This window comes from Glycine max, chromosome 3 (assembly GCF_000004515.6).
Source record: "Glycine max cultivar Williams 82 chromosome 3, Glycine_max_v4.0, whole genome shotgun sequence".
Classification (NCBI taxonomy): domain Eukaryota; kingdom Viridiplantae; phylum Streptophyta; class Magnoliopsida; order Fabales; family Fabaceae; genus Glycine; species Glycine max.
In genome coordinates this window covers 46,779,233-46,800,310 of record NC_016090.4, presented here as the reverse complement: position 1 = coordinate 46,800,310, position 21,078 = coordinate 46,779,233, and the positions used below count along the sequence as shown (strand labels likewise).

At 34.9% G+C, this 21,078-nt stretch overlaps 2 protein-coding genes and 1 pseudogene across 2 annotated transcripts; 2 read left to right on the top strand and 1 right to left on the bottom strand.

Moving 5' to 3' along the window:
• Nucleotides 1-2,115: 2,115 nt before the first annotated feature.
• LOC100306569 (uncharacterized) lies at nucleotides 2,116-6,127 on the top strand. Its single transcript, XM_003521787.5, has 7 exons — nucleotides 2,116-2,385; nucleotides 2,474-2,782; nucleotides 2,865-2,917; nucleotides 3,165-3,202; nucleotides 3,286-3,604; nucleotides 4,485-4,798; nucleotides 5,071-6,127. The coding sequence occupies exons 1-7, from the start codon at nucleotides 2,373-2,375 to the stop codon at nucleotides 5,648-5,650; spliced, it is 1,626 nt and encodes a 541-aa protein (XP_003521835.1). The 5' UTR covers nucleotides 2,116-2,372; the 3' UTR covers nucleotides 5,651-6,127.
• A 1,447-nt stretch (nucleotides 6,128-7,574) lies between these two features.
• LOC100796358 (26S protease regulatory subunit 7-like) lies at nucleotides 7,575-11,621 on the top strand. The gene is made up of 10 exons (NM_001255756.3): nucleotides 7,575-7,764; nucleotides 8,041-8,122; nucleotides 9,050-9,141; nucleotides 9,213-9,290; nucleotides 9,483-9,544; nucleotides 9,658-9,802; nucleotides 9,899-10,117; nucleotides 10,209-10,390; nucleotides 10,822-10,997; nucleotides 11,251-11,621. Exons 1-10 carry the CDS (start codon nucleotides 7,678-7,680, stop codon nucleotides 11,406-11,408), a joined length of 1,281 nt encoding a protein of 426 aa, NP_001242685.2. The 5' UTR covers nucleotides 7,575-7,677; the 3' UTR covers nucleotides 11,409-11,621.
• Nucleotides 11,622-12,232: 611 nt separating this feature from the next.
• Nucleotides 12,233-20,455, bottom strand: LOC100783111 (protein STRUBBELIG-RECEPTOR FAMILY 6-like; annotated as a pseudogene).
• Between the last annotated feature and the right edge of the window lie 623 nt (nucleotides 20,456-21,078).

Below are 21,078 nucleotides of genomic sequence, written 5' to 3'. Positions count from 1 at the left end.
GGGGGTTGACAATGATTCCTTACCTTGTTAACTTTTGTGAGTCTGGTATGCCAAAAACCACTACATATATGATTTTATAGGCAGATAATCATCCAGTACTTTTCTTTTAGGATAAAATAGTATTTTAGCCTCTGTATAAATATTTACGTTATATAATTAAATTTTATAATGTTATAATAAATAGATATTATTAAATATATAAATTATATTATAATTAAAAATACGATTTCTGACAATAAAAAACTGTAAAAAATAAGTAAAATAAAAAATCATATAGTTTTGTTTATTAATAGGATTTTAATCTTTTTTTGTTTATTTATTCGGGTAAATTTTGACCGTCGAAAATAATATTTAAAAATTTAAAATTAAAAAAATTGAAAACTAAAATATACCATATTTATTTTTCACATGGCACATACTTATGTGAGAGATTAAAAAACAATTTCAAAATTCAAGTATTAAAATAATAAATTTAATAATTTACGCCTTAAGTAAATTATTTTATTCGTTATTTTCATCACTTGATAATTGATTATTAATTATAATAATTAGATAAAATCCCTATTTTTTTAAATAGTAATTTATGAGAAAAGATTTTTAACTGACCTAGGCAGAACAAAAAGAGATGGATGTTGCTATTCTTACCTCATCTTTTGCTATTAACACCCCTGATGCGCTTTAAAAATTTGTTATTTAAAAATTTTTCTTTTCATGAAAACACGATTTCATTGTTAAAATATCCAAAAAAATCATTTAAAAAAAGAATGTGTATATTAAATAAAAAGGCAACGTGTATCATCATTAAGATGATTTGTATCATAATTAATTTAATAATAATTAAAAAATAATTTTTTATACTTAATAACAATTTTTTTCAAAAAGAATTAACAATACCTACAAATACGTATTTCTGTTAAATAATATTGGATGAAAAAATACACAAATGAAAACGTTATGTAAATTACAGAATGAAAATATATTTATGTTGTGTATTATTTCACACCACTTCTTAGGCACCAGAAACGTGTTTTAAAAATGGTATTTTGCGAACAATTTTTTTTTAGCGCATGAGGATGTAAACAGAAAAATTAGAGATAAGAATGGTGACTCCCTAATAGAAAGAAGAAAAAGAAGAAGATTGCTTGAAGAACACGAAACAAAACGAAACTCCCTCTGGTAAAGTTAGAATATATGAAAAATATGATATATATATATATATATAATAACTATAACAAGCAAATTATAATTTTATATAGAAGTAATTCACGGGCTTTATCCTCAGTCTTTCTTCCCTCTGGTAAAATCTCATTCTCTAAAAGAAAAAATAATTTTTTTTTACAAGTCTTGTATTTTAGTCTTAGATTTTCCTTGAAATCTAAGCAGGCAGGCATCAAAGTGGTGGGACATCAGGTGCTCGAACGATTTCCATGGATGACTCCGCCTGATGCAATTCTGGAACTTTCCAGGAAGGATCTCCCCCTTTGCTTAGTGCTTTAGTTGTCTTTTTTATTTATTCCAATGTACCAAAAACTAAAACGAAGATAATTAAAGGAAAATATGGTAATGGTCACAACCAATGTCTCGGTAATTAGTTGAAATCGTTTTTTTTTTTTTGGAGAATAAAACATAAGTTTTTTTTTTATGTTTTTTCTTCAAAAAAATTAGAAGATAAGTTATATATTTCAGAAAATTACAATTCCCGAATGTAAAAATTTATATTTCAGAAAATTATTCTAGAATATAATTTTATATTTCAGATTAAGTGTTCTGAAAGTTAAAAAAGATATCGGAGGTGCAGGAAGCAACTGAGCCACAAGCAAGATTTTCTACCGCGAGACATTTTGCTTTCAGAATAACTTATAACGCCGATCAATGAAGGGAGGTTACAGAAAATTGTAAAGAACCTTGAAAGAAATGATTGCTAATCGTTGACGTCAAATTTCAACAACCATGAGTGTTAAGTGTACTGCGTTCGGTATTAACCATGAGTAAAACAAAATAATAAGAAGTAAACCTAAAAAAAGAATTTTACAAGAAATATAAAATTTGATGAAGACGAGAAATAATTAATAACAAATTTTACTTGTGATGGTGGGTGATTGGCCTGGGCAAGCGATGAGCTGACAGGAAAAAGCAAAAGCAATGGGAGGTACAGATAACAAAAATATGTTTATAGCGTCCATTCAAAAGGAGGAGGGCTTATAAGTAAAAAGGATGTGAGGCCCAATAAGAAGGATGAAACTGGTTACATTATCCTATTTGCTTCGGCTTTGTGGTGTGCGTGCGAACAAGCAGCAAGCTTCCTTCTTCCGATGCACTTGACGTTTTGCTGAATTGCACCCACTCTCTTACCTGAGCTGACCTGAGCTCCCATGCCTTTGTTTGGTAACTACTCTCTCTCTCTCTCTCTCTCTCTCTCTCTCTGCTCCTAATTTTATCTTCTACTCATTCTCATTCATTCTGTTGTGAGCAGAGATAACAAATGCGCAACTATCCTTCCGATATTCTCTGACTCTGAGGAGCCCAATCCCAATGCCATATCATGCTAAAGGAGGACCTTCTTGGATTTCATTCCACACCCTTAAAATTAGAAACTTGAATGTCATTAAGGCTGTTGCAGCCACTTTGGATGCAAAACCGCACTTGGATGTTCCTCACCCTCCCGGTTTTCTGCTCGAATTCTCCGAGCCTCCTGATGATAGGGAGAAGTTGAGAAGAATGCGGATTTCCAAAGCTAATAAAGGAAACATCCCTTGGAACAAAGGAAGAAAGCACACTCCCGGTACTATTACTATTTACCATCCTTTCTTTTCTTTTCTTTTCTTTTTTCTCTTCTAATTTTCAGTATCTATCTATCCATCCAGAGACTTTGCAGAAAATCAAAGAAAGAACAAGGCTCGCAATGCAGAATCCTAAGGTGATGTCATGTAAGAATATTCTTATGTCTTTGTTCAACAACATCCTATCCATCTTAATTCAATACCATTTTCACCTTTTCCTTCTCACTATTTCGAAACACTCTATATCTCTTCGAAATTTATTCTCCCTTTCTTATAACTCAGCATGTATCTATGATTAATTAGTTGTAAATGAGGACATGGACTGGTTCTTGGGTTTTTCAATTTTGGTTTCTATAGATTTCTTAACAACATTTGGTAATTCAGGTCAAAATGAAGCTCGTTAATCTTGGGCATGCACAAACGTAAGTATATGCCTTTCCATGTTACTACTAAATACTGCTCCTTTGTTGCTGATAAGTATATGCCTTCTTTATTGATTGCACAGTTCAGAAACAAGAAAGAAGATTGGCGCTGGAGTGAGAAGACGATGGGAAAAGAGGCGTGGAAAGAAGATGGTGCAGGAATCTTGCTGCTTTGAGTGGCAGAATTTAATTGCAGAAGCTTCTAGGCAAGGCTATGTTGGTCAGGAAGAGCTGCAGTGGAATTCTTATGAGACATTGGATGAACAGCTGAAGCAGGACTGGTTGATGAGTGTTGAACAAAGGAAACAAGTGGCAAGGACACCATCTAGCAAAAGAGCACCCAAGTCCCCTGAACAGAGAAGGAAAATTGCAGAAGCCATTGCTGCCAAATGGGCTGATCCTGTAAGTCTATATGTTATATACATTCAACACTTGAAATTTGGTGATTTATGGCTTTACTGCTACTAAGTGTTTCCTAGATTTTTCTACATAATTTTTTTACTTTTAATGCTCAACTTTGTCCCTTCCATGTATTAACTAGAAAACATGGTATTTCTGGTATCAAATTTTTTAGACTTGTATGCTCAATGAATTTGTCATGTATTCGATTGTTTGATACCAGTACACCAATCTTTTCGTATAAGCTCCTTAAGTCTTAAGCAGTTGCTTGTTGTAAGACAAAGCTCTAGTAACTGATTTCTGTAAGCTACCTGGATTAATTAGAATATGAGGCTTAGTGGTAGAGGTGTTATTCTCCTGTTGGAAACTTTAAATTTACTTTTGTTTCAGCTGTAAAACCTGTCTATGTTGAGCTGTTTCACAAATTGTCTTCCAAATTTCAATAAATGCTGATTATTGCTAAAAAGTTAGGTCAAAGGCTGCCCATGGTGCAAATTCTCTATTATACAAAAGTTGGAAGGGGAAGGAAGAACTGTAGTCAGAATAGTCAAAGGTCCAAATCATAAGCTCCGTGTTTTAGATGGAGATGTTGTTGCTTAATTACTCATTATTTTTGTGTCTATCATTGTTAACCTATCTAAAGTGGATGTTGATATGTATATGTTTGGCCCATCCTTGCTGTGGAATTTGACTTGCAGTCTTACATGTGTTGAAACAACTTGTTACACCAAATGTGGTAGATAAGTTTTGTCAAAATAGTGTACCCTAACAAATAAAGTTTTGTCAAAGTACTCCTATTAAGAACCATAGCAGATTTGGTGGCAAAATCTTTCTGTTACTATTTTTCACTCTTGAAGACCAATTTATTTTTCTGCTAAATCAGGAATACCGCGAAAGAGTTTGTTCTGCATTGGCCAAGTATCATGGCAGTGAAGTTGGAGCTGAAAGGAAACCTAGAAGAAGGCCAAGTGATGGTACCCAACCTACCAAGAAGAAACCTGCAAAAAAAAGAGATACTGATACTAGCACTCATTTTAAGAGTGACTCCAAAACCTGTAAGCCTATCCTGTTGAAAAAAAGCAAATCCCCAGCCTATAAGGATCCTTTGGTGAATTCTAAACTTGAAATGATAAAGAATATCAGAGCACAGAGAGCTTCCGCGGAAACCACACAGACTCATGCCATTGAACGAGCAAGGTAAACCCATTTTCTACTGACAAACAGGGATTAGTGCAGAACATTATACTATTTTATTTCAATTATAAGTATATACCCCCACCCCGACTGTTTTTTCCTTTTCTGAAGTTATTGGCCTCTTTGTTTCTATGGTCATGGTGGATGCACTAAACATTGGGTAATTGTGTTTGGTTTGGGAGATTAGGTCATAAAAAAATACAGGTTTTGATTTATTTGATCTCTATTGTAGTAGTTATCCTGTATACATTCATGAAATGATATGTTATGCGCAGAGTATTGATTGCTGAAGCTGAGAAAGCTGCCAAGGCACTTGAGGTTGCTGCGACAAAGAGTCCTATTGCACAATTTTCTTTGATAGAAACCAGAAAGCTAATAGCTGAAGCTATTCAATCACTTGAATCCATTGATACACAAGCTATAACTGACAGTAATGTTCCTTTGGTTGGTTTGAACGATGTCAATGAGGAAAAAGGATCAGCTTTTGAAGTTCTAAACCAATTACAAATGGCCCAAGTAAATGGACACACAACGTTATCATCAAGTGACTACAAGTTCACTGAAGATTTTGGCAAATTTTCCTTGGAGAAGCCAGTAAATGGTAATCCTGAATTTCTGCTAAGCAATGGTTGCACATCTTTACCTTTTAGTTTGAATAGTCAGATAAATGAATCTAATCCATCAAATCAGCAAAGGGAAGCAGAGCAGGATCAGAGAAGTGAATACGAAACAGATCCTTCTCCAACAGTGATGGAAATTCACTCCCTTGAAAATGAGACAATGTCTAGTTCACCTGTATCAACTAAAAAGTGGGTTCGCGGAAGGCTCGTTGAAGTGGCTGAAGAGAAACAATAAAAGGGGTAAAGCTTAGCTCAGATTTCAAACATTAATACAAAGCAATGTCATATTGTTTGTTGCATGTTATATAGATCATAAATGCACGAATATTTTCTGCTTTAAGAGTGTGGTCATCACCCATTCAGTCCTTGAAATCAAGAGGTTAGTTGTACCGGCCCCGCAACAGCCAACTACGTGTAGTAGACAGATCGAGGAAGACTAAGGAAAGGTTGCACTTCTATTAGTTCACAGGATACTTGTACTTGTTTTAGTCATGTTACATTAAATTGAGTTAATCGTATAATTATTGTTACATTACAGCGTATGAGTTGATTTTATGAGTAGTTTATGTTGTAGTTTTGTAGTCACTTCACCCAAGCAGTCAGCTTGGAGAATCTACTATACTCTTGATCGCACCCGAATTATGAAGAGTAGGGTAGTGTTGATCAAGGGTCTACGAATTTTTGGTCAAATATCTGGATCTGGACTTCTTAATTGGCCCTTCAAATACTGTATGACAATTGATCAAACTTTTTGGCTTCTTTCTCTTGTATGGCTTTTTGAAGCTCCTTTTTCTACTTGTTCTTTCTGCAAAATGACATAGCAAAACAGAATATTCTATTAAAAAAAGGTATGTAAATGAAAGCCTTAGTTAGATGTGAGAGGCTTCCAATAGCCAGGAATGCACCTCCCAATCATCAATACAACTCTTGTCTTCTCCATATGAACTCTACACTCTCAAATTCAACCCACTCAGCCAGCAATTATATTATGTTTCAATCATGTATTGGTGTAACACGTGGCAGCAATGTGTCCTAACCACGCGTTTACGTGTTAGAAGCATCGTTTCACTCTTGAACCATATATACTCAACGTAAATATACCAGCAAACTTCTACGCTTTGACTCAGACTTGCTTGCAGGTGTAAAAATAAAATATAACAACTAACAAGGATTCGAAAAGAAAATTAATTGTTAATGTAGATCGAAATGCATCAATGTCGTTGTCAAGTTTAAAATAACGCGTGTACAAAGTGCAAACTTTAATTAGCTGTAGACTGTACTAGGGTTATTTTGTTTGTGTTCGTTACTAGATGGTGAAAGCTATAGAATATTGCAAAATGTTATAGTGAAAATGAGAACCTCCGGTGACTATATTTGCACCTTGCCCTGGCTGGGGTTCTGACATTTCACATTCATGAGAATGCCCCTACATCTCGCGAATCAGTTCCAATCGGTTGATTTAGTGTATATATGTTTATGACTATATCAAATTATGTCAATAAAACTTTGTTATTTTTTTATTCGGATATCCGTTGTATAATTTAGATATTCCATTCCATACTTAAACTAATCAACCTAAACTCCCCCTCCCTCCTCTCTTTGCATGTAGCCATGTAGGCACAATATAACTTCGTGTCAACAAAAAGTGGATGGTTCTTGAAATTTCTCTTTAATTTTACTTTATCCTTACTTACACGTATAATACAATGTTGTTCTCGTTTTCACGATTAAAATGGATGATTGTCTAAACTAATTAGCCCAAATTTTCTCTTTATATATATTATTTTAAAATGTAAGAATTACAAATTCAAATTATACAATTATTTAAAATTTTAAAATGTTAAATACTCAAAAAAAATTATTGTTTATAAAATTTTTATTCAAATTGAGCACGAATCTCTCCCATGAAATGGGTATTTAAACTAAATTAATTTAACTAGTTTTAGATTTTGTTTTTCGTAAAAATTAAATTAAACCAAACAAATCATAAATACTAGGGTAGTATTTTGAACACTCTTATTTGATCTAAAGAATTGAATAAATAATGGCTAAGGAGTATTATTTGATTAATAAAAAAGAATTGACTCTTATGTTGGGAAGAAACAGACAGAAAATAGTGAAAGATTAGATAGAAAAGAAAGGAAAAAAGAGGTTGTGAAGGTGGAGCATTTCACTGCGTTATATAAAAAGGCGTGGCTTTGGTCGGAAGTAAAGGGCAGAAAGGTGTATATATAATATCATATCAAAGCATCAATCAAATAAATGGCAACTGAACATGAAGACGATTTCAAGGATGAGAAGAATCCCCGCCCCCTCGACGAGGATGACATCGCCCTTCTCAAAACCTATGTATGTATCCTCCCTTTCATTCCATTACCAAATTAGGGTTTCTTTTCACCACTCTATTATTGGCTTTCAGCTCTGAATTATATGTAATTGAGGTTCTGTTGCTGCCTGCCTAGTTATTCAAATTCCAATCACACATTGACCTTTTTCTGCCATCACTTCTCCTTGTACTTGATGGATCAAAATATACACTTTTTTTTATGACTGCTCATCTGTACTGTCTGTTTAATTAACAAAATCCTTTTATGATAGACTTAGACTTTGGTTTATGCAATGCAGGGTTTGGGGCCTTATTCCACCAGCATAAAAAAAGCCGAGAAGGAAATCAAAGAAATGGCAAAAAAGGTCAATGATTTATGTGGTATGTGTGAAATTGCCGTTCTCTCTCTCTCTCTCTCTAATCCCAACCGTAACATCTGATACAATTGTATTCACTTATTGAAATCCTGTTGGAAGTTTTTCTGGCTTCGTCTGCCATAAGTGGTTCTGCTTTGCCTTGCTTCTCACTTCTGTTCTTTATTTCAAGCATATTCTTCTGCGGTCTTGCCTCTCATTCTCTGTAATAAAGAAAATCTCTATTTTGGACTTTGATTTGTCAAGTTTTAGCTCATGTATGAGCTAGTTATAAAATACTAGCCTTGTTTCTAAAATATAAGCCAACTTTCCTAGATAATATGTTATGTACACTAATTTGACTTATATTAAAATACTTGGATTATGTAATTTAATATCATATATTTATGGCTTCTAGAATTAATGTATAGTTATCAACAATTCCTAAAAATGTAGTTATCATATATCCTATGCAGTATTTATTTTAACTTATAATAACAAAATATCTATAATAACTTATCATGTGTAAATTTTTCAGTTTAAGTTTAGTTCAATGTTATCATTTAGAAGATATTTTTCTTATCCGTCATATTTATCACATGTATATCTTTTGTGTATAATTTTGCATTTTTGTAGGATCTTACGATCCATGTTATGATCCTTCAATTTGTGATCTTTCATCCCTCTCCTGATCCTGTGTAACATCTCAATTTTTTACGACATTGGCCATTATTACTGATATTGTCAAATGATATTAATAATTCTCCATTTATTCCTTTTCTGTGTTAGATTTATTCTTGGTAGCTTTAGTTTATTGTCGTCAATCATCAACCATGACAAATGACCAAATAACTTGATAATTGGTATTTTGGGGATTTGCTGATTATCTTAATTGCATAAACTGCATACTGTCTTGTGTACTTTTGTAAATGTTAGATTTCTTTTGTTGTTGTAGGTATCAAGGAGTCTGATACTGGTTTGGCTGCACCAAGCCAGTGGGATCTTGTTTCTGATAAACAAATGATGCAGGAGGAGCAGCCTCTTCAGGTCATATTTTTGTAGATTTTGTTTGAATTGCTTTTAATATTTATGGATGTTGCTAATGATGATTTTAACAGGTAGCAAGGTGCACAAAGATCATAAACCCGAACTCAGAAGATGCCAAATATGTAATCAACGTGAAGCAGATTGCAAAGGTAATCTATATTTTCAACAATGTGAAGATGCCAAACTGTCCCATTGTTTTTCACCACATCTATCCCGTGTTCTTGTTTTGAAGATGTTAGACTTCACTTACTGTTATGAAATTATCAATGGGTTGGCAAAGCTGTTGATTCTTTGATTATGCTGTCAGGACTAGTAATCCTTCTGCTTTTTTTTAATGACAGTTTGTCGTTGGGCTGGGCGACAAAGTTTCACCCACCGACATTGAGGAAGGGATGCGTGTTGGGTATGTTCCAATCAGTAACTTTTGATGTTAAAATATTCCATGTTGAGAGAAGAAGGGGTATTCTAGTGTTATGTTGTCTGCTTGTCTGACTGAACTTCATTCCATCATTTCAGGGTTGATAGAAACAAATATCAGATTCAAATTCCACTGCCTCCAAAAATTGACCCAAGTGTTACCATGATGACAGTTGAAGAGAAGCCTGATGTGACATATAATGATGTTGGTGGTTGTAAGGAGCAGATTGAAAAGATGCGAGAAGTTAGTGATTGGAAGTTCCCTTGATTTTTAATCTGTTATAATTGCGGATGTAAGTTACATGGTGCTAATTTTATTTATTTATATTTTATCTGCTAGGTTGTTGAGCTTCCCATGCTCCACCCTGAGAAATTCGTTAAGCTAGGAATTGATCCTCCAAAGGGTGTTCTTTGCTATGGTCCACCAGGGACTGGCAAAACACTTTTAGCTAGGGCTGTGGCTAATAGGACTGATGCTTGTTTTATAAGAGTTATTGGAAGTGAGCTAGTTCAGAAATATGTTGGTGAGGGTGCTCGAATGGTTCGTGAACTATTTCAGGTGAATGGCTAAGATGCACCTTCTATTTATTTTATATTTTTCGTTGTTTCCATGACATGATTTCATCTGACTAAAATTTGATGTCCTCTAGATGGCCCGCTCTAAGAAGGCATGCATTGTGTTTTTTGATGAAGTTGATGCAATTGGGGGTGCACGGTTTGATGATGGTGTTGGTGGTGATAATGAGGTTCAGCGCACTATGCTTGAAATTGTGAATCAGCTTGATGGGTTTGATGCTCGTGGAAACATCAAAGTCTTGATGGCAACTAACAGGTTTTCTGATTTGGCTATTATATGATTTTCACTTTAGTTCATACTCAGTTTTACTGCAGATGTTAAGTCAAGAAAGTATCTCACTTTAGTTCATCAAGTGTGCACTGTGCCATTATAGTCATTAATTAGAATGCAGTTAAAATGATGTTTGTAGCAGACACCATTTATGACATTCACTTTAGGTGCTATAATTTGTTTACTTTGGGGTGTTATGCTTTATATAACAAATTTTAGCTTTGGAATTTTACACAAAAAAATTTGTTTATATATCAAATTTACTGTTTGTAAGAAGTATCTTACAAAATACAAATCTAGTTTTGTTTTTATTTTATGGCTAAGGTTTCCCCCCCCCCCCCCCCCCCCCTCCCCATATGGAATTTATTGCTGCTGGAGGGGCTGATCATTTATGGTATTTTGTTCACAATTTCCAGGCCTGACACTCTGGATCCAGCACTACTACGACCTGGACGATTGGACCGTAAAGTTGAATTTGGCCTTCCTGATTTAGAGAGTAGGACTCAGATATTCAAGATACACACAAGAACCATGAACTGTGAAAGGGATATCCGCTTTGAACTTTTAGCTCGGCTTTGCCCAAATTCTACCGGTAAGAACACCTAAACTTGGCATTTTGTACTTTTCCTTGATATATTCGTGTACTTTGTATGTTGCTTTATATTTTGACCATCAAATTTTTTAGTTTCTTTTAGCATTTGGTGTAGTATGCTTTCTGCCGAAATCTTGGTTCTTATTTTGTGGGATTTCTGCCACTCCCTTTCTTCCCTATGACCCACGATTGAACATTGGGTAGTTTATAGAGATTGGTTTTTTTGACTTAGATACTTTTTGGTTCTCTCCAGGAGCCGATATAAGGAGCGTTTGCACTGAAGCTGGTATGTATGCTATTCGAGCCAGAAGGAAGACCGTGACAGAGAAAGACTTCCTTGACGCAGTTAATAAAGTCATCAAAGGATACCAGAAGTTCAGTGCAACTCCCAAGTATATGGTTTATAACTGAGTAATTCTTTCCTCTATTTCCCAGAAACTATATTAGCGGTTACCAGTGAAAATTTAAGGGCGCATGTTTCTTTCAATTAGCAGTTTCTGAAATTCGTTTGTTTGAATGTTGACCCCAAAATATCTACCAAACGTCTTCAAATTGTTACATCCAAAGTGTGTCTCATTGCTTTTATTAACAATACCAAGAGTAACGTTTAAGCAGTTGCGTTCTTTGAAAGAAAAAAAAAAGTGTCGTAGGGTTCTGTTGATATTAACGTCCGACAAATGGCGAACACGAGCAACATATCTCCCACCGTGGGTAGCATGATTTAAACTGCTAGATTTCTTAAATTTTAAATTAATGGCTAGGAATTATTTTTTTTCCCTCTCTTCCCATGTACCTCTCCTTTTTCCTCTATGCACACCATCATAGAAGGCGAAGCCTCTATACCTTACTCTCACCGAACGATTTGTGACGAATTCCATGTTGCAATAGAAGCGTGAATTTGATGTTGATGCCTTCGAGAATGGCAGCACAAAGGCTGTTGGGTGGGGGCTTGGTTGGATGTAGTTGTGGTGAGTAGATAGCCAGATACGATGCAATATTGTAGTAGCATTCAACAACTTATGGTTTGAGGGTGCCTGTGGGTGGTTTGGTTGCTGGAAGGGGGATGGTTAACGGTGGTGGGTTACTATTTCGTGTGAGATGCGACTGGGCAGAGAGCGAGAAGGTGGAAAAGAAAAAAAGAATGTCAAAAACAAAACACCTAAATCCTTTGCTTTCAAATTTAAGCCTAGCCGAAACCATCTGAATACGAGATGAAACGAACTTGTGAGATCATATGAAACTAACAGAGATGATATGACGTCATCTATCGTTGAGAATTAAACAATCTACATTTGGACCCGTTTACACAGTAGGCATCAACAGAATATGAATTTAAACCGAGCTTCAAATTTGCAACTATTGGAAATTATATTACAAATATAACTACATTTGCTTTGGGATTTAGATGTCTCGTAGAACTGGCTCATCACTCCCTCGTTGGGATCCTCCATGATCACTACTACTAAATGTTCGCTTGCTCATGTTAGCTCGCTGCACTAATCGCACCAGTGCTTGAACCACTTCTGACATTGGTGGTCGGAATTCTGGCTCCGGCTGCCCCCAAAAATAAAAACACATGAATGCACAAACATTTTCCATCCATATTTACAAAATAATTTTTTGGGAACGTGGCTGACAGTACCTGAACGCAAAGAGCAATAACATCGGCAAATCGAGAAAGAGACTTAACAGGATATAGCCCTTTCATTGCAGGATCAACCATTTTAGCCAATGCATCAATATCATGGAGTTGAGGTGTTGCCCATCGAACCAAAGACTGCTCAGATCTTGGCCTTGAGCTGTTACAGAATGTTTCGCAATCAGGAGACAACATTATTATATCTACATAATTTCAATTTCTGCAGAATATTGCTCAAAAACGTGAGAGCAGACCAAAAAAAAAACCATTAATTCACCTATCAAATGGTTTCCGTCCGCTGAGAAGTTCCAACATGACAACTCCAAAGCTGTAGACATCACTTTTCAAAGTATACTGACCAGACAAGGCAACTTCAGGTGCATCATATCCAGATCCAACATTATGGTTCAATATCTGAATGTGCGACCAAGAGTTAGAACAATAATTTTATAGGGCTTAGAGTCACTGGGTAAAAGGAAAAGCTGCATTTGTTAAGAACATGATCAATATTCCTGCCCAATAAGAAAATAACTACAATATACATCCAAATCCAACGAAATATGTCAGACAGAATACAGATATTCTCTTCCATATAGGTAAACTACACGGTATATTGTGGGTTTGAACCCTTTGACACATCGCACATGGTTTACCTTGTTAGACTGAGAAAGTTGTACAAAGAACACTTCCTAATAAATTAAACCAAAGAGCCAACTGTACTCTTTTATTATTCTGTGATAAATAATAGCTGAACTGATTCAAGGCATTCATAATATGAAAATTATTTGTGAAGTTATGTTCATATGGTCATGAAGACCACTAAAATATTATAACCCCAAGCTTGTCTAAGCTAGTCATAACTTGAAAGAGCAACTAGTGCTATTGGTAATTCATCAAATACATTACAAACCATTTGCTTTCTTAAAAGTCATAAACTATACATATTTGGAAGCATCCATGACAAACGGGAAATTCAAATTGACAACGATCTGTGTAGCCTAAATATATGTAGAAAAATAGCAACAGAAACAGTAAAACAACGTTGGCCAAACATAATCACGATCAATTATGAAAACATAAGTTCACAACATTAAGTTCCAAAATTTTGTAAAATCACCTGGTCCGCATTTGGAATATAACTTGCCAATCCACTATCTGAAAGATGAGGATTAAGCTCTGTATCCAGTAATATGTTGGCTGACTTAATATTCTTATGAACAACTGATGGCGAACTAACTTCATGTAGGTACCTAGCAAAAAAAAATTGTGGATAAAGTCTGGTCATTTTAGTCTCAAGGATAACATTTAAAAATCAGGAAAAAAAATCAGTAAGTCAGTCATTTGAGTCATTTGTGGCAAACTTAACTCCAACCACATATTTCCACATTAAAAATCAGGAAAAATAATTCTATTGTAAGTTAAATGTTTAATTACTTCCGTAAATTGGTGCTTTCCTATATAGTGTTAGTGTATGATTTTCAAGGTGACAGTGGATCAAATTTAAACTCAGTTACTGTTTTCTAGTCCAAACTATTTCTTCTTGATTTCATATTTCCAAATTTGAACATTAGATAAAGTAACTATCCAGAGTCCAGACAATTTTTTTAATTAGGTAAAAAAAAAAAAGAGCAAGTTAGAAACTTATTTTTTAAATCAGTCAAGCCCATACAGGTCAGCATGCAAGTTAGGCAGGACGCCAAGCAAAATACATTAAACCGAAAGATAGTTGAGGAAGGAGAGCTAATAAATCTGGGGGAAAATGATTTATAAGATTAAAATATTGATCATGAATTAATGACAAAAATGTAGTGTAAGGATCTTCTAACCCCATTAGCCCACAACTAACTTACTCTAGAGCACGTGCAGTCCCCAAAGCAATCTTGACACGCGAATTCCATATCAATGGTTTACTATATTCATCTGGTAGGTGAAGGAAGTCATGCAGTGATCCGTTTTTATGAAACTCATAGACCAAGAGGTGTTGTCCATACTCTGAGCAATAACCTACAAGCTCTGTCACATTTGGATGATGTAAATTGGAGATGTTGAAATTATTTCTATAAAATCATCTGTCAAATCATTGGGAAGGACAGATGAATCTATCTTCTTCACAGCAAGAACCTACAAAAAAACAAGGTCAAAATCATTAATAATTTTAGGTCAATTGAAGAAAAACTCATGGTATTTAATGAGATATTAGCTATATCTGTAGTGTTCACACTTTACATGCAAATGATTTTCCAGAAATCTTTGCTTCTTTTTCTTTTTTTGGTTAGGGAAGGGAATGTTGGAGATGAAGATACTGGAGACACTAAAATTAACACGAACTTATTTCATATCATCAATGCATGCATCCATACGCTAGCATATAGATACTATTCAAATTTGATCCACTTCCAGGGAAATTTAAATAATAACAAGACACTAATCTGGGTATACTAATACTTGTCGTTGGAATCAGACAGTGAAATAACAGGAATAGTGGTTAAGAAATACCTGTCCATCAAATTGAGCATGGTATACACGCCCAAAAGACCCCTCACCAACAAGGTGATCCACACTGAAGCTGCCAGTAGCAATCTGCAGTTCAGCAATAGAATATGATTTCACATTTGCAGGAGCTGTTACAGTCTTCTTCACAATTGTGGGCTTCTTGGAGAATTCTTCCTCATCAAATGATTTATGACGATCAATAGGTGGGGGTTTAAGATTTATTGAGCCAGAAGTATCAAACGTCTTCCAGTCTGTTACAGAGGAAGTTTGCATGGACTTTTCTTCTGCATTATGGCACATATGTCAATTTGGATACTGAAGTTGAAAAGCAAAATAATATGCCAAATTTTGAATTGCAAACTTTAATTTGGTGAGAATCATATTACTAAAGAAAAAAAGACAGGCTGATCATGATCCTAAAGAAAAAAAATTTGGCAATTTTATAACAGAATTCTCTAGTCTAGCAGCTATAAAGATGTCTGCCGTGTCAAGCATGCACCCATTCCAGGAAAAGTGTGTTAAGTAAACAGCTACTATCTACGGAACAAATTATCCTAGCTCCTGAACACAGAGGAAGACCTCCGAAAATACAGAAAACTGACAACAAGTTCACAAAGGAACCAGAAAAGCTTAATAATAGGATCCCAAATACCAGAGCACCGCCAAACCCAAACGTTCCAGATGCACTCAATTCTTACCTAACCACTGGCACCCCGCAATTGCAAAATGATGATGCAATTGCAGAACTCATTTATCAAAAGCAGATCAAGAATGAGAATAACCAATACAGTAGGTGGCTTCTGCAAATGTAACTAACCTATAACGTGCAAAACTAATAAAATGAAATATGAAAAATGCTACAAATATAACAATTAAGCAACATAAAAATAAGGATGACCTCATCTTTGAAAATATAAAAAAATCTTTAAATAGCATGCAAGATGCAGACCATGCACTTCATTTGAAGGAAGTGGAGCAAAGGACTGATTATCCTGCTTTTCTAAATCAGAAGATGACTTCTTGGATTTTCTCTTCACCAGAAAGAATGCTACTATTGCCCCCAAAACTATGACCGAGATCACAATTCCAGCTATGGCACCACCTCCGATACCAGATTTTTTGCCCTCTTCAATTGAGCTGCTGCCACTGCCAGTATCTGAGGGGGTGGTACTTCCACCACCAGACTTGTGGTGCTGGTTGCTTTTAGGTGCTGGAGGCGTCCCTGGAGGAGGTGGGGGTGCAGGACCTGAGCTCCATGCATTACCACCGGTCCTATTGTTAAATTTGTCCAATATTAAAGTTTTACAGAAATTTATGATGAAAATTTGATTCCTAGTTACCAAATTGCTTATAATGGGAAAAGCTTACTGTAGGTTTATGTTCTTCAACTGTTCCGGTATCCATCCAGTAAAATTATTGTTTTCCACATTCCTGAGAATAATTTAAGATAGTAAATAAAATTGGCTTTAGTTTTTCTTTATGAAAATAGGATATTCCAGCTATGTTATATGATACAACAGAGACACACAGATTATCCAGAGGCAGATTAGCAAGGACATCAATAGTGCCTGTAAACTGGTTATTTTGCAGATACCTGCACAATTTTAAACATATCAACTTAGAATGCAATTAACAACGTAAAGTATTAACAGAAAACATCAACAGTTAGTAAATTTACATGGTGGTTATGCGTGAAAGTGAGCTCATAGTCTGAGGGAGGTCACCTGTTAGAGAATTGAAGGAGAGATCCCTGCAAGAAAAGAATTTTAGCCCACTTGTCCGTGATTTGTTACCAAGAACCAAAAATAGCCTCAGTAGTAAAGAGTGTGTAAATTAGGAAATTACCAAAACCATATGACATGAGATAATGCAAATCACAGGCAAAAATGTCCTAAAATGCAATAAAAAAAATAGTGAAACTATTACACTGCACATACAAAAATGCTACTTAGTCCAGAGAAACATCATTAAAACATACATGGTGAAAAGGATCATGACTTTATTGTCAAGGTAACAATAACTTGACAGCCATTTAGACTACTTTTTAATGCAGCTGAAGGGTAGGAGGAAATCTCACAATGTGGAGAGAGTAGAAAGATTATGAAAGTCGACACCCAGTCCTTGCTGGAGCTGATTGTGACCAAGATTCCTGCATAAAAAACAAATCAAAAAATTACTCCGGGTGCTTGTCATGGTGATTGATACAAACGATAAATTTACAAGAAGAAAATTACACACAGGTCTGTAAGAGCGGTCAAGTTAGAAATAGAGTAAGGGACTGTCCCTGTGATGTTATTATAAGCAAGATTTCTGCAAACAAAGAACTAAGAATGTTACAAAATTATAATATCATAAACAAAATACACTGAAGACTGAAGAGTAGCAACCCTATATATATATAAATATCAACATACAAGCGCTGCAAATATGGAGGAAGTTGGTAAGGTATGCTTCCACCAAGACGGTTGCTACTCATGTCTCTGCAAAAATTTACAAGGTCACAACAATAGTAGCAATGCATATAAGTAAAGAGATCATTAATCTTACAGGTCATTCAAAGATGTCAAGACTTGTAATCCGTAAGGAACCGATCCAGTTAGTCCAAGATTAGATAGCTTACTGAGAAGTAACAAACAATATTCATAAAAAAATCAGCATTAAAGCCTAAAATGTACTCAGGATCAAGTGATATAAAGTGAAGAGGAGAGTGGGACTTACATCTCTGTAACACGGTTGCCTGAGCAAGTGATGCCTTTCCAAGATTGTCCACATGGATCATCACCATTAGGAGGCCAACCTAGCTGGGGTGGTGAGTTCATATTTTGAAACAAAAATCTCACAGCAGCAGCTGCATTAAACACTTGGAAAATAAAATAAAATAAAAAAATGCCCAGCAACCCCAAGACATGAATTACATAAATTCGTTATCTAATAGGTTATAGCCTCACCATCATCCATTTTACATATTTCAAGGTCTAGATTACTCTTTAGGCAAAATTAATCCATTATGATAGAATCCCTGAATATACTACTTCAGGCATAAGTCAAAGAATTGGAGCTTAGTCTTCAATACAAATTCAAAAAGGCTTGCTGACAATGAATTGGTCATATTCATGTTATTGACTATAAAAGTTGCACATTTATAAGCATCAAAGGGTGAAAAAAAAAATAAGGAAACCCAACTTTTACCAAGGATTCTAAAAATGGTAATCATAATTTCTTGGGTGGAAGTAGTATGGCTAGGAGATTATTAAATTTTTCTGTGTGCATAGATGTAAGTTAAAATAGCATGAGTGAATACTAGGGCACCAGAAGAAAAATCATTCAAAATTATATACCTGAGCCAGTAGCCCAGTACCAAAACAGAAATTTCAAGGATCAAGATGCATACCACATACAAGTTCATATTTGGGGATGCCAATGGGAATTTTAAATGTTCACCAAGCAAACATCTTAGACTTTCTGAAGGGTCACAAAAGTAAAACAATTAGGATGTGTACATGATTAAATTAGGCATGAACTACATGATACAAAAAAAGAAGGAAAACAAGCTTATTTAAGCCCTGCAAGTGTACTCACACCTTAGATAGATAGCTAAAACCTGCAAGATTATATAGGCTAGTGATTTGCAAATCAGAAGTTAGAATAGTCGGCAGGCCTAGAAGTCTAGTGCATTAGTTATTTTAATCACTTCATATGAATTACTTCAAATCCTAAATTTGAAATATGGCAGCTCAAAATGTGCTATTATGGGATTAAAGTCATCCATGACCATGAATAACATCCATTTGAATACTGGAATTAGGCACAAGTGAAGCTAACACATTTCCATGTTACCGTTCATGATATTAAGCATTTAATCTCACGATACAAGGGAATGCTGAGAGGAGAGATACTATAAAGGATGGTTCGAAAGTCCAGGAGGGCCAGCTGCAGCAGAGGGCTCATGCTCTAGTGCTTCGTTCAGATTACTATTTAGTCCCTTTGGGGAATATGAGGCAGTGTTTAAGTACCTTTTCACTGTTTATCTCTTAGAATTTCTAGTTGTATTTAATTTAATTGCGTAACATAACAATTGCACGTCAAACAGAAGACGAAAATATTGAAGAAAGTCAACGGAAGGGGATGAAAGAGAAAGACCAAGAGTGTCGGCAAACTATAAAACAGACACACACACACACCAGAAAAAAAATAATTAAAAAAAAGCATCTCCTTTTTCTCAGACTCTGAATGTGTGTGCATTATTACATAAAATTCTTGACATTTGATCCATAGTTGGTAAAAGTTAACGGGGGAGGTGGAGGAAGAGGCATTGAATATTTCCCTGATCAAAAGTAGATGGAGAGGAGCTTTATACACGGAAAGGGAAAAGCCATGGAAAGAAGTGAGACCTCCATCAACAACCGAATAATGCAAAAGACTAGATATAAGGATTGATTATGATTTATTTAGCACTTAGCAGAACATAAATAACTTAAAAATGACGCAAGGGAATGTAACCAATTCCAAAATAGTAAGAACCGACAATCAAGACACAGAACATAGCTCAAACTGGAAAGGAGAAAAAAGTCATTCATTTGTTGAGATCAGTGGCATGCAAAGCAAGAGGCACCATACTGAGAAAGCCAACAAACTGTCTAAAATCAGGGTAATAGAACTGATATGAGCCACTCAATAGATCAGCCACAAAGCTTCTCATTATGTCAGAATAAAATAAAATAAAAAATAAAAACTGCAAACAGATTGTCAGAATAGTTCAAAGCAGATACATGAAATTGAAAACCAAACAAAACAAAACCCATTGAAATGAAGAAGAGAGCAAGAAAAGCACAATGCAAAAGGCAACAATAAGTGAGAGTGAAAGAAGACACTAACCATCGTTTGGATCTGTGGCGGCAGTGGCACTATTGGGTATCCAACAAAGAATGCAGGTGGTGATGCACAGCAACAGCAAAAACCTTTGAAACTCCACCATCTCACAAAATTCTTCCTACCCGGAAAAAAAAAGCTGAAACTGAAAGTGAAAGGGATTTGCAGTCACCCCTTTTTGCCAAGTTTCAATTTTTATTTTATGGGTCTATGCTATTGCTGCCCCCATAGCCAAGTAAAGCTGGCCAGCACGAATTGCCAGAAGAATCCAAAGCCACAGAAATTTTATTTACTTTATCACAGTCACAGTGTCTCCCTCAGTATGTGTATATGCATATAAAAATAAATTTCTAATTTAATAGTAGTACATTACATTACGATAAATAATAGTAATGATTTTACTTTTGGAGTTCTATTAATTGAGAAAGAAAGAAAGAAAAATTGTGTGAAGCTTGGTTCTTCTGTTCTGGATTTTTCTTTTGCTATTTGAATAAGCCAATTTAAGTAGCTTTCACAAATACAATACACGCACATGAACTAAAGACACGTTTCTAAAAAATTATTATAAAATAACATTTATTTTCTATTATTTATTTACTTAATGTTAATAAGCGAGAACTGGTATATGTGGCTTTCATGCCAACGGCCAAGCGAAACCTGAAGGGGAGTCAAAGATATCAATTACTTAAAATGACCGTCAAGGAGAAATTAATAAATTTCGAAAAGGAAGTGATGCAAAACTTTTATCTTTGTCTAATTTTAATGATGCAATTGAAGTATTTTTTTTATAGTTATTATGGAAAGAGACGTTTGAACTAATGCCACCATTTTTAATGGCCTTTGTTTCTGGTTCAATAATTTTATATAGATTCTGGGATCATAATAATTAATAATGTGTTCGTCTATAATCAAACTCTTTATAGACCAAATAAGTAAGTTCTTGTTGTACGAGTAAAATTAACTATAATGCACTCACACCGTAAAATTTTGTCATGTTATCTTTTAATAAAAATATCAAATATAATAAAATTTGTCAAAGAATCTAATTACATTAACTAAACAAAATACATGAGTTATTAT